The sequence below is a fragment of the Phaethon aethereus genome (genome assembly GCF_964289735.1).
Source record: "Phaethon aethereus genome assembly, chromosome: 10".
NCBI classification, from domain to species: Eukaryota; Metazoa; Chordata; class Aves; order Phaethontiformes; family Phaethontidae; genus Phaethon; species Phaethon aethereus.
In genome coordinates, this window is record NC_138586.1 from 3,133,416 (window position 1) to 3,146,838 (window position 13,423).

General features: G+C 53.6%; 1 protein-coding gene across 1 annotated transcript; it reads left to right on the forward strand.

Moving 5' to 3' along the window:
• Window positions 1-313: 313 nt before the first annotated feature.
• On the forward strand, window positions 314-12,404 carry FGF16 (fibroblast growth factor 16; the record flags this gene model as incomplete). The annotated part of the gene is made up of 3 exons (XM_082004056.1): window positions 314-1,646; window positions 8,106-8,209; window positions 12,159-12,404. Exons 1-3 carry the CDS (start codon window positions 1,142-1,144, stop codon window positions 12,402-12,404), a joined length of 855 nt encoding a protein of 284 aa, XP_081860182.1. The 5' UTR covers window positions 314-1,141.
• Between the last annotated feature and the right edge of the window lie 1,019 nt (window positions 12,405-13,423).

Here is a 13,423-nt window from a genome sequence, read left to right on the forward strand (position 1 = left end):
GGCGTCTCCAGCAGCAGAGCGGGCTGGTGGCTTGAGAGCAGTTTGGGGGCTTTGTCTGCGGGTCTCTCTGGCCCCTGGCGGGGCACGGAGGAGGGCGCGGGCGACACCTTACTTCAGGGACATGGAAAGCCCAGTCCCACTCCGCAGCCGACCGGGGTCTCCCCAGCTCCCCATCGGCGGGACGCGACCAAGCCGGCGGCCACCACGGTCCCCAGCGCCCCGGGCCGGCGGGGCAAGCGCGGGGCCGTGGCGCGAGCAGCAGCGCCGCCTGGCGGGCAGGGCGGGCGCGGCGGGGAGCGGAGGCGGCGGCCGGGGCGCGGGGGCGGCGGCGCGGGCCCTGCCCTCCCTCTGCTGCCGGGGCTGCCCGTGTTCGCGTCCCGCCCGTCTCCCCGAGCCTGACTCCGTCTGTCCGCAACGCGGCCGGCAGCTGCCGGTACACATACGGTGTCGGCGGGCCGGGGAGAGCGCGGAAACACCTGTTTCCAACAAGGGGAAGGTGGGGAGGGAGCCCGCGGCGGGGTCGGGCAGCGCCGCTCGCCCTCCCTCACCTCCCGCCGCCTGTAAACCCGGCCGTAAAGCCCGCGGGATCGCTTTTCAAAAAGATCGCTGTCAATTTTTACACGTTCGTATGAAAAAACGCGTCTCGAGCCCTCTCCTCACGTGTTATTTTTTCCACCGGGTCCGGTTTTGGGGGGGACGACACACACACAAAACCCACGGCCGGGGCTGAGGCGGCGGCCGCCCTGACAGACCCGGCCGCCCCTGACAGAGCCGGTCCGACCCGCCGCCTCCGCGCGGGCCTAGGGGGGACGCGACGCCCGCCGAGAAGGGCCGGGAGCGGGCCGAGGCTGCCGGCGGAGCGGAGAGCCGGGGCGGGAGCGGCGAGGGCCGGCAGCGCCGCGCTGCATCCCCGGGTGCGTGCGGGGGCTCCATGATTTCATCGGCAGCTTCGCGGGGACCTGCCAAGAGCTGTTATGCCTCACTGCGATGTGTAGCTTTTTCCTGCCCTTTTTTTTTTTTTTTCATAATAAAAGAGGGAGTGAAGCTGGCTTTTTTTTTTTTTTTTTTTTTTGGAAGGAAAAAAAAAAGCCAAATGGATCAGAGAAGACGGGAGAAAAAAAAAAGGCACTAGCCAAAGGGGATGCCAGTGAGGTGTGGCTTGCATTTAAATATCCAATATGTCAATGTAAGGGGAGTGTGTACGTATATAAAGTGCAGTTTGCATCCGACCGCGGGACACATCCAGCTATGGGAGGCGCGGGGAGCGCGGGGCCGCGCCGGGGCCGGCAGCGCGGGGCCGGGCGGCCGCAGCCCGCGCTCTGAGGGGCCGCTCCGCGCCGCGCCGCGCCCGCCCGCGGGCCGCGGCCCCATGGCCGAGGTGGGCGGCTTCCTGGGCGCGCTGGACCCCGACCTGCACGGCTTCCCCCCCGCGCTGGGCGGCGGGCTGCCCCTCGCCGACTCCCCCGGCTTCCTCAACGAGCGCCTGGGGCAGATCGAGGGGCGGCTGCAGCGGGGCTCCCCCACCGACTTCGCTCACCTCAAGGGCATCCTGCGGCGGCGGCAGCTCTACTGCCGCACCGGCTTCCACCTGGAGATCTTCCCCAACGGCACGGTGCACGGCACCCGGCAGGACCACAGCCGCTTCGGTAAGGGGAGCTGCGGGGCCGAGCCGGGCCGGGCCGGGCCGCCGCGGCTGGGTGGGCGCCCGGCCGGGGCGGGAGCAGGTGCCCCGCGTACAGAACTCATTACCCCGCTAATATAAATCATCGCGGGACGGATATAATTAGGCTCCTAAACAAATGCTCTCACTCCTCAGCAATGCGGGAGTTTTTATTTCCAATTTCCTACTCTGCCGGCGCGCAGCCTTTTGCAGGTGCACAAAAACGTGCCTTGGCGGGGGGGGGGGGTGTGGTAAAAAAATAAAATAAAAAAAAGTTGGGGGGTGACCAGCCCTAGCTGTGCCTCAGAAGTTAGTGTCAAGGAAGGCAAAAGAACGGAGGGAGCACGTTGGAAAAAGAAATTCCTCGCTTTTTAGTTTGGGTGTGTTTTTTTTTTTCCCCTCCTTTTTTTTGGCCTCCGCAGATATTTGTGAGCTGCTTTCTTTCACTTGCATGAATTTCGTTAAGAAGAGCGTCTCCCCAAAGCAGGCAGGGATCAGTTGGCTGGATGGGTGTCAGAAGCTCTGTTTGGGGAGGTTGTTGGAAAGGAAAGGGGAAGCTGAAGGGGGAAAAACGCTCAGGGGACCTCAGAAAGAAAGGAGAAGATGGAACAATAGGCAGAGCACCCTGGATTTACCTTGCTGCCCGGGATACAGCTGGAAGACTGCAGCGCCTGTATCAGTGTCACGCAAGAGCAGGGATCTCTAATGAGACTGTATGTAATCTTCAAAAAATGCATCCCAAGCCACAGGCGAAGTACAGTAAGTTTTGAGCGCAGCTAAGAAAAATTCCCGCTACTTCAGCATCTAGTGCAGGTGTCTGTGTAAGCCATCAACAAGTCCCATGCCAGTGATCTCAGCTATGTTGTCAACAGGTTGCAAGGAGCGCTCGCAAGACTTTTTATAGTTTTCAAGTGATTTAACTCCTCGGTGAAAGGAATTCTTTTTTTGCCTTTACTTGTTTGCAACCGGTCCTTTCTGATACTTCAGGAACGCTGCTGCTGCCATTGTTGGTAGTTTAAGGCAGGTTTTTTGGAACGGTGGGAGAAGCTTATCTCTGTAGCGCGCTTTCCATAAACACCAGGTGTGTGCATAGCATGTCCCTGCCTAAATCAACAAGAAAGTCATAACCCGCGGGTCAGAGTCAGGTACTAATAGGCTCGTGGGGCAAGCGTTCTTTAATTACCTCCCGAAAGACACACATCTTTTACCCTTTCGGGCTGCAGTACATGGTGGGTTTCCACATTAAAAGAAACAGAAAGCAAACCCATTGCATCTGTTTGGTTTTAGTTCAGTCTGCCACGTAGTACTTCTATCAGTTCTTTTCACTTATCTTTATACAAGAGCCAATTTCAAATGGTAGCATTTGTCTCCGTTCCATTTTTTTATAAAGATTGAGTGAAATAAGTGTATTTCCAAACAAACTTTGGAAAAAAGCATTAAATAGGCTAAAACTTTTCACAAATTTTGCACGCTTAAGTCACACAGTGCATTCAATAAATCGAAACATTGGCATTCCCTAAGTGTTTTAGCAGTCGGCATCCAGCTACGTAAACTAGACCAGACTTCAGATATAAAATATTATAGTTTTCTGCTTCAGGGTTTTCCCAGAGGCAGTGTAAAATAAATAGTTATTTGTTGTAATTGCAAGACAAAGCCCCAAAGGATTAGACTGGAATCCTCATGTTCAGATAAAGTTGGACTAAACCTCGCTTCAGCGGAGACTCAAAGCAATAACGTATTGGCACACAGTATTCACCATCTGCATCCAGTAGCCATGAATATTTAAATTCCAATGTTACTGGTATGGTTCGTATTAGGATGTCATGTATCAATGCATTCCTAAATTTTGCATGCAGCAGTCAGAAAGCAATAACTTCTTACAGAAATAGGCAGCCTGAGCGATTGTGGGGAGCTACAGAACTGGTGAGGGATACAGAGCTAGACGGGGATTTCAGGGTAGCAGTTTGAAGCTGCCTTAAATCAAGGAGCGTCTGGGGAAATACTTAGAAATCCGGGATGGTGGTTTGGTGGATCCAGCCCACGCGGCTGGAAGGTGCTCCCTGATGCCATGAGCAGATCATTAATGGGCTCCGTGGATGGCTGCGACACGGCTGCAGAGGCACGTATCCAGCTGCAGATGGGATGTAGGGTGGAACTGGGCTTCGCATCCCTCGCTCGTAACGCTGGAAGGGGTTCAGGAAAAGACGGACGGTATCTGCACCCTCCCATGCGCAGCCATCCCAAAAGTTACCAGATGTACAAGACATCCAGGTCTTCCAGAGAAGAAAATAAAGAGCCAAAGCCCTGGTGATGCAGAACAGAGTACCCAGGCCTTAACGGTGAGGGTTTAAAGGGAGGGGTTCTTCTGCACCACAGCATTCAGGGGATGTGCCCACAGGACCCAGGGGAGGTAGCAGCATCGTCCCACGCTGCCTGAGCCATTGCCTCTCATCTGTCGAGGACTGGAGCGTTCCTAAATAACACCTGTCATCTGGAATGTGATATTTTATACTTGTAAAAATACAGATTCATGCAAGTACAATGGGGTGCAGCTTGTTTTTCCTAGAGGAGGCTTAACGCAAAATTTGGTGAAGCCCTCCAGGATCGTTGGATGAAAGCTCGTTCCCACACTAGAGAAGTGCCCAGATTTGCTCTCTGAACTGGCAGCTCCCCCTAAGTCATCCCAGAAAGAATAAAGTGTTTTCAAAAAAACTGTATCTGTTCTCACTGCAGCTGCTAAGAACCTTCCCGTACAAAGAAATAAAGGACGGTCAAAATCTGGTGGGGGTTCGGACTGACATTAGTGCCCCTGTGAGAATCCTTCTGAGAACGAAACAGCGACAAATTTGCCAGGAAAATCCCTGCCAGGAGGAATTGCTCCTTTTCTGCCTCGTGTCTGTTTTACAGCAGCGTCAAACAAGCGACACCAACGCTGCTACTCAACTGCAAGCGAGGAGAGGAAAAGGCCTTGAGTTTGTACTGCAGGCAAGGCAGCGAACGAAGCTCTTCTCGGGCACGAACCCGCTGATGGGTGTAACAGAGTCTCCTAGAGAAGCTGGTAAAACCTCCAGAGGAAGCTTTGCTGTAGATTTTGCCATTCAGACCGTAGCGCACCTGTTGCTGAACAGTTGTTGAGGTTTTTAGCCGAAGCTTTAGGTTTGTAGCCATTAATACAACATCTGATGTTTCTGTAGCCCCGCTCCTGAATATGGTCACGTAAGAAGAGACAGGTGCGAGGAGCCGAAGTGTGCTTTGAGGGATGGTTTGTAGTAAGGCGAGAGTGCACGGGGCTGGCCGCGGCAAAGCTCGGGAGATTATTCGGTGTAAATGAATCCAGTCGGAGTCTTAATGAAATCTCTCCCTATATTATCTAGAAAGACTCAAGGAACAAACAAAATGAATAATCAAGAAAAAAAGCGGCAAGTCCTGGGGGAATGAGAAAAGAAAAAGGAACAAGGAAAAAAAAGGAAAAAAAAAAAAAAGTATGTTCTACCACAAAAACACACCGCTACAATTGGAAAGAAAATTCTTGAGCTGGCCCCAGTGGCCGCTCCCTGTGCTGCTGGAGATCAGATGTACGAAGCTGCAATTTTGTCTAGCAATTGGAGTGAGTTAAGGACAGGATGGATATCCGCCCACATTTTTTCAGCTCTCACTCTGTCTCCTGACTTTTGTGGGTTTCAGTTACGTTCTTAATGCTATTTCAACATCATCATCTTCCGTGCGCGTCTCTAAGTGCCACTCAAAGATCAGAAAAGGGGAATATTGCAAGGGACGCTGTCGGAAGAGATTGTCACGGGCACACCTTGAGGAAATTTCGGTTGCAAAACCAGCAAGTATTCACCCAATCTGCACCAGATGTGGGGGATGTCACCCACCCACTCAGGGAGGGAAGACGCTAATGCTGCTCCTGGGGTGCTCCTTACCAGGTCTTTGGAGACCTGGGTTCACGTGCCACATACGGAGCGTGCTTGTGGGTATACTCAAGAGAAGCTCTTGGTTTCCTTGCCTCAGACGTCCCTCGGTTTCTAAATGGGACCAGCAGCATTTTCCTGCTTCCCAGGGCTAACAGAAAACAAACTAAAAAAAAAAAAAAAGCTGGTGCTTAGGACTGTGTTTGTACCTATAGGAAGGTCGATCTACTGCTCTCCAGTTATCAGACATTTTTCACTCGGACATCCACTTGTCTCCAGCCTGGGAAAGACTCCCCCCCTTTCTGGGTATCCCGTTACTCCTTTCCCCCTGTATTACTTTTTACGCTCTCTCTAGTTGTTGTCAATCTTCCTTCACTCCCTCCTTTTCAGTCAGTGGCTGCTGTCGTTTCTGTCCTGCGGATGGGAAAAGGGAAGCACGCAGCAGTTCAGGAGCTCCCTCCACGTGTCAGAACCGGTGGGTGGCGGAGGCAGAAGACCACCCCTCATCCTGCGCCTCCTCCCTCCCCGTTCGTGCTTCTTTTCAGATGAGAAACCACAAGAACTACCAAGGAGCGAGCAGAGCCGAGCCACGGTCCCCGTTTGCCTGCCTGGCTTGGGAAGGCTGCCTTCCCTGCCCGCGCTGCCTGCTCCTGGCATTTCTGAAGGCAATATGTATCCCCAGGCCGGGGCGTGTAGCTGGCCATATTTCGGACTGGAAGATGTCTGCGCTGGTCCGTAGAGCGCGTTTTCTGTCGTTTGCTTCCCTATTTCTCTCAAGGAATTGCTGCTCCCAAGTCCGTATTTCTTCTCCTCCCGCCCCCAGCACCCGCTGGCTGCCGGGAGGGCTGGATTCCACGCACAAGCCCCAGAGCAGGCAGGGCAAAAGGAGGACAAAATGTCTGATATAAGGTAGGAAGACTAATTCTTGCACCCAGCGTAGCTGCCAGCACCTGAGCGGTGAGTCTGCGTTGAGCGACGGGGGACGGAGGTGTCCGTCGCCGTCTGGGCTCTCCTATATTTAGGCGGCGATGCAGCTACCCCCTGAGAGGTATCGCACCCACGCCTGGCCGAGCAGAAGACACGTGCCCCAAGCCGAGGGGTGGCCGGGAGCTGCGACTGCCGCTGGAGTCGGTCGGCTCAGGTGGCCGCTCGTCACGCCGTGATTTTAGACTCGAGGCTTACTTTTCAGAGGAGCTCCGGCAGGTAACCTGATCGCAGCGGCAGCCGCTCGGGGCTGGACGTTTTGGGAGCTATATTAAGAAACCTGGAGCCATGCTAAAGGTTAGAGCAACTCTGTCCTCCTGTCAATGGAGACGCCTCGTCCAGTCATTAGACGGGATGGTGAAAACCCTCTTCCTTCCTCTGCTGCTACCTCCCAGCTAATTAATTCGGCACTGGACGCGGGCAAAGATCGCCCGTGGCCTCTAGCTCGGGAACGCGTGGCGTCCGGCGTCTGACACGGCCCCGCTAACACCTTCAGGGGGTTTTCCTGCGCGGCTTGAAGGTCTCCACCACTCGTGACGTTGGCTTCGTTCAAACCGGCTAAAAACGCAGCTACTGGGGGCTGTTTGTTTTTAAGAAGTGCTTCACCAAGGGTTCTCCTGTTACAAGTCTTTCCCCCCTCAAAACAGCTGCCGGCAGCGAGGGTGCGGCGTGGCAGACCCCGCTGGTTTCCTTGCCGGAAGGAACGGACGCGCCCCGTGCGGTTTAAAGCGTCCGACGCCTTCGTTGCAGGCCGGAGCCTGCGGGCTGCTCTGGCGGGGCCGGGGGTGGCCCAGAGGCTGCTGGCCCAGAGGCTGCTGGCCCAGAGGCTGCTGGCCCGGGCGCGGGCAGGCACGAGGCGGGGGCAGGCAGCAGGGCGTACGGGGCAGGAGCAGGGTTCCGGCAGGAATGGCGGCAGCGGGTGACGGGGGAGGGACCGGCAGCTCCCGGGCGCCGAAGGCCGCGGAGGAAGATGCGTTTCTACTTGCGGGTATTTGGATTTTATCCCTCCGGCTTGTATATGCATTTGGGGGTGGCAAGTACCCCACTGGAGAGCCAGGACGAAGACGGGCCTCACAGAGGTCTCTTCTAGTGCTTTTTACTTATTTTTATTGAACCCATCACTTTAAAACATGTGGGACTGACTTACCAACTCAAACCAGCAGCCCCACAGAGGCAGAAATCGCTCTCCTCTAGGTGAAGAATACAACCCAGCATGGTAACAGCCTTCTGAAATTTCTAGTGGGCCTGGCACAAGTTTGGAAAAAAAAAAAACAACCCCCCAAAACCCAAACGAACAAAACCGAGCAAACCTTTTCTCCTTAGCACAGGGAATTCCCTCGGGCAAGTCAAATTCGCAATGCTGGGGAAAAAGCTGGAGTGGAAATTGGAAGATCGCACGCTGATCGGGCTACAGATTTAAGAACTGTGTCGTTATAAATGAGGAAAACGGGGTCCGTGGGAGGTTGGGAAAGGGTGGTTCGCGTTGGTCACCGCAGCCTGGTGCCGGTTTTATTCTCCGTGTGATTTGGACTTCTTTTCTGTTTTAGGGATTTTGGAGTTTATTAGCCTGGCGGTGGGGCTGGTGAGCATCCGTGGGGTGGACTCAGGACTCTACCTCGGCATGAATGAGAGAGGCGAGCTGTATGGGTCGGTAAGTTTAAGGTTTTGTGCCGAATACAACGCTATATGGCGTACACAGCATGACATACATCCTGGGGCCTCACCGGTGTCACGAGCTGTGTCTGTCGCAGGCCTCCAAAGCCCTCGGGGTGCCACGTACCTCCACCCTTCCCGCGATGCCGCTGGTGTTATAACATAAATGATACGTATGAAATAGCTGAAGTTGTGGTCTGAGTGTTATTGTATCATAACATTCTCTACAACTCCTTGTAGCAGTTTAGGGGGGTTGCTCATAATTTTCTAGAAGAGCCCTTTTCAGACTAAAATTTTCCATGTTTTGCCAAAACCCAACTGTAAACATCTCGTTAGCTTTTTGCTCCACACAAACTCCCCAATACCTAAGCTCTTCCTAAGAGTTAATACCTAAACCCTTCCCTAAACCCTTCCTAACACCACCTATGGCAAATCCTGCCTCATCCTGTGCTGCTGTAAGGCAGAGAAAGCAGAATTCTCCTCGTTTCTAGTCCAGGCTCAGGTTTCTGGTGGCAGCTTGTGAGTTTGGCGTTTGCTGCCTCGGTTTGGGCCACGTCTTTAGAGCCGTGGCTGGCGGGTCGCGCTGCCGCAGCCGGGACCGGCTGGGGTCCACCTCGCTGGTTTTCTGCCCAGCGTTACTGAACCTGCTCCACCCTGTAAACCACGGTGAGCCAGCCCCAAAAAGAGAGCGTGCGTTGAGGTTTTGCAGGATGAAACACCCGCACGCGGAGCAAACGCCTCTGCAAAGCTCAGCCGGAACCACGGGGAAGGGGTGCTGTGGGGAGCTTTGCCATCGTGGGTAAAGCCTCCATCAGCCTGAAGAGAGCCAAGGGCTCTTCTGCTTCTTTCTGGCTAATTAAGTGTTAAGACTTGCCGTCAAATGTCAGGTTTTAACAACCGGGCAGAGGTGCTTCCAACAGGTGAATTTAACTCAATCCCTAATTATTTAATCCACTCAATATAAAATAGTTCTTTCTAGTTAGCTAGAAGAATCTCTTCTCTTCTGAAACATTAATTGCATTCTAGAGAGCCATTTTTAAGCTTCCTTTTCTGTAGCTGCTGCACTTCATTGGTGCTTTTTCTTTAGGTGCCTCATTGCCTTTAATTCAACCCATCACCTGTGTGTGATTTTTTTTAAATGCCTCTTTCTAGATCACAGCGCTACCCTATGTGAGGATACTGATTTTTAAGGATAAATTAAAATGAAATAAAATGAACCAGTTTTTAAAATGAACCAGTTTTAAATCAAAGCAGAAGGCTCATAACTCCTTTAAGCAAATCAGATCAATCTCATAGTGTAGGAATTTAACCTCGTGTACTCCGCGCATAGAGAAGCCTTCAGAAAACCTGCGCTTAGTAAATAGTAACAATAAACCATGAGTTTCCGTCATCTTCTCCCGTTCCCATCTGAGACTGCCACAGACCCTTTCACTATTTAAGATGCAGTTACTGATGTTTGCATGAGATAATCAAATACTAGCATGCTCCGATAACTGTTCCTTTCCCACTTCGTCTCCATAACCTCTACCCTAAACAGAAGTTAAATGCGGAGAGAGCGGTTAAATTACAACTGTGCCGCAAGATAGATAAAAAGTAAAATCACCGGGATTCCATAAAACACAAAAATTCATAAAACAGGTTTCGGAGAGCGGGGCTGGAGCCTACACCCGCGCGGCAGCACCTCTCCCGTCAGCCCCGCGGCCGCGCAGCGGCTCCTGGAGTCGCAGCTTTTCCTCGTGCCTGCTGAAAAGGAGGACGCCAGCCTGCAATATTCCCTCCCGCGCTTGCAAACCCTGCAGCGCTGATTATGAATCAACAGTTTCATGATGGGTTAATTAAATTCTGTGTTCACGTTACCACACAGAAACAAAAATCGGGTAACGTTTTACAGCACTGCATCTGGAAACGGGATTGACCTGAAGACGTAATGACGGGGTTTTTCTCTCTGTTGCTGCATCTCGCACGCCAGGCAACGCGCTGACTGGACGCTGCAGGGCCACAGTCAAACCGCTGATCCACACCGTGCAGAAGTCACGAGCCAGGTCCCCAAGTAACCCTGGAGTTTTAAAATCTGGGATACGTGGGTTGGACAAGGATGGCTTTTCGAAATCGAAAGCCGCTCCACTATTCTTAATTCAAGGTCCATAAAACAGCGCCTAACAGCAGCATTAGCATCACAGCGGTATTTTAGGAGATTACAGCGCAGTGGTATTTTTAAATTTTCAGCAAGTTTATTATTTCCCTTTGTACCAATTTTGCCTGCTCCGTGTGTTGACACAGCCCGAGCCAGCCGTCCCCGCCGCGACACGCGGAGGCCCCTCGGGACAGACAGTTTTTCTGCCCATCCCTTGCGCCAACGTTTCCGTTAAGCTTCCCTCCGATTTCAGAAATGCGGCTAATACTGAGAGCGGCAAAAGTCGCCGGCAGCACCTTGCGCGCTGCCCGCACAGCGTCGGGCTCGGTGGGGACGTCCCGGGGCTTGGAAAGGAATAAATCATGCCTTGCAGAGCCCCCCCAGACCTCGCCAAACGTTTTACACCAACACAGTACCTCCAAACAGCCCAGTGAAGAGCGGGTACTCTGGGGCAAAGCGGCAGCGCACGAGTTCAGCCGGTCAGCAATTTCCGACATATTCTGAGTAGATGGCATCCTGGGGGAAAAAAAACCCAAAAGGACTGTATTTATTGACGGATCTGGGAAGAGAAACCCAGGGTTCCCAGTTCCCCAGGTCAAGGGACATGGCGTAGGCTTTCGGAGGGCTCACGGCTCGCCCCGGGGTTTATTTAATTAGCAGCAAACTGTTCAGAACAGGTTCTGAGCACAGGCGAGCTCCGGGATCGCATTACAAAACATCTACTGCAGGCAAAAGCGCTTACGCCGCGCTCCGTCCGCCATGGGCGAGACACGTTCCCTACCCGGAGAGTTCACGGTGTGGGTACGGTGTTGGTAACACTACGGCACCCTACGTTTGCCAGCCGCCTTTCAGCCGGAGGGACTCCCGCATCCCCCCATCAGTGCCCCCGCGGGACGGGACGGCGGGTCCCACGGCAGCGCTGGCACAGCCACCCGCGTCCTCACGGGGCCGGAGGCCAGCCCCGCTCCTCGCTGCGGCCGCCGAGGGGGAGACGGGAGGGAGAGGGAAGGAGCGACGGGCAGCAACGGACAAGCCGTCGCCCAACGGCCGCTGCCGCCAGCCCCTGGCGCCCAGGGTTGGAGGGAAGGGCTGGTCGTGGCCGCGGTGACACTGGCGCAGGCCGTCCCAGCGCGGGACGCGCCGGCCGTGGGCTGGCACGCGCCCACCACGTCACCTCTCGCCGCCGTAAATCTTGCCCAGGATCAGACATCCCCGGAGCGCGGCTCCCCAGCCAGAGCTCCCCGGCTCTCCGTACGGCCTCGTGTCGCAGCTGTCCGGCGCGTCAGCAGCTGGAAGGCCTGGGGAATGCTTTCATTCCCGGTGCAGCGTATGCCGCCGGGTGCCTTGAACTTTCAAAGCGCCGCCCGCTTCTCCTCCCGGGGCCACCGCTCACCCGAGAGCGTGTTTTGGGCGCGCGGGTGGTGCCCGTGGCCGGGGGCGGGCAGCCCTCCATGCGGGACGCGGCCCTGCCGGGCGACACGGCCGCGCCGGCGAGCCCAAAGCTCACAGCCCGATCGCAGAGACCTGGCTGTCGGGTCTGCAGTCCTGCTAATGGCCCCGTTTTATTTCTGGATGGGGCACCTTTGCGAAACGCACGCCCACCTTCTCCTCCTCTAACCTCGGAGACCTTCGGGTCCCGGCTTGCGCGGCTCGCGCCCGTTGCCAGCTCTCCCCAGGGGACATCCTCAGGGGAGCCAGCCGAAGGTGGCTGGGAAAATTACAGGAAAACAAAATGAAGGAAGGCGGAAAAGATTCTATTTATTTTAAATTTTTGACACAAATGTCTTTTTCTTCCCCTCCTGCCCCAACGCAGAAGAAGCTGACACGGGAGTGCGTTTTCCGAGAGCAGTTTGAAGAGAACTGGTACAACACGTACGCCTCCACTCTCTACAAGCATCCCGACTCGGAGAGGCACTACTACGTGGCTCTGAACAAGGACGGCTCCCCCCGGGAGGGGTACAGGACTAAGAGACATCAGAAATTCACTCATTTTTTACCCAGGCCTGTGGACCCTGCCAAAATACCCGCGATGTACAGAGACCTCTTCCACTACAGGTGATGTTTCCTGCCGCGGCCCCGCCGGTGTACATACTCGGGCTCCCAAGCTTTTTCCCAGAGCGCTCTGTTAATAGTCATTCCATCGTTCCGGTAAGCGTAGATGACGTAGGAAAGCACTTACATTGAATTCAGACACTGCTGTTCCTCCTTGTTTCAAGCATATATCGAACCTGGGTTATTTATGGGGGTGGGGGTAGGGGACGGGAGGGAACCCTACATATAATCTTTCGTTTTCATTCACTGTCTTTACCCGGTGGCTACGAGAGAGGCCGAATATTCAATGTTATGGTTGCTTGAAGGAACAAGCGAGCGAGCAAACCTGATCGCAAACCTAAAAATGAAGAGAAGGAAGGAAAAGAAAAGACCGCAGAACTGCTGCGGGTGCTGCTGCTAAGCTCGGGATGGTTACCTGCTCGGAAAAAGCCTTTCGAATGGTACCCTGCTTAAGCAGCCTGGGAGTTTGCTACATGGATGATGCTACATGGACTGGTCCTGATGCGTGGGTTTTTTTCCTGCTGTTGGGGTGGGAATGGGGCGAGGAACATTATTCAGATGTAAGCATGGATACTGTGCATAAGGACAAAAACTATTTATAAAATGTATATGATATTTATTTTATATATTTATTTATTTCAAAATAATTTTATTTTTAATGAGAGATGCTATGACCGGATTTTCATCAGGAAGAATAAGGTCCTACTGAAACAGGGAAAAAAAAAAAAGAAAAAAAAAAAGAGAAGAGTTTTAAGAGCTTATCGGCAATAAAATTGTCTTTATATTGTAGATTTCTTGCTAGCCCTTTTTTTTGGCGCTCTGTAACAAATTAACCCTGTATTTCCCCATCAATATGAATATTAAGACCACCGCTAAAAAGGCTTGGTACGGTAAAGGTAAATCACCTAACCCCCAAACTCTTGTACAAGGATGACATCAAATTATACCCGGAGCGGCCCTTGGAAGCGTGACCCTACTGCGACGACTGGCCGGGCGCCTAACGCACGGTAATTGCCGAGAGCCACA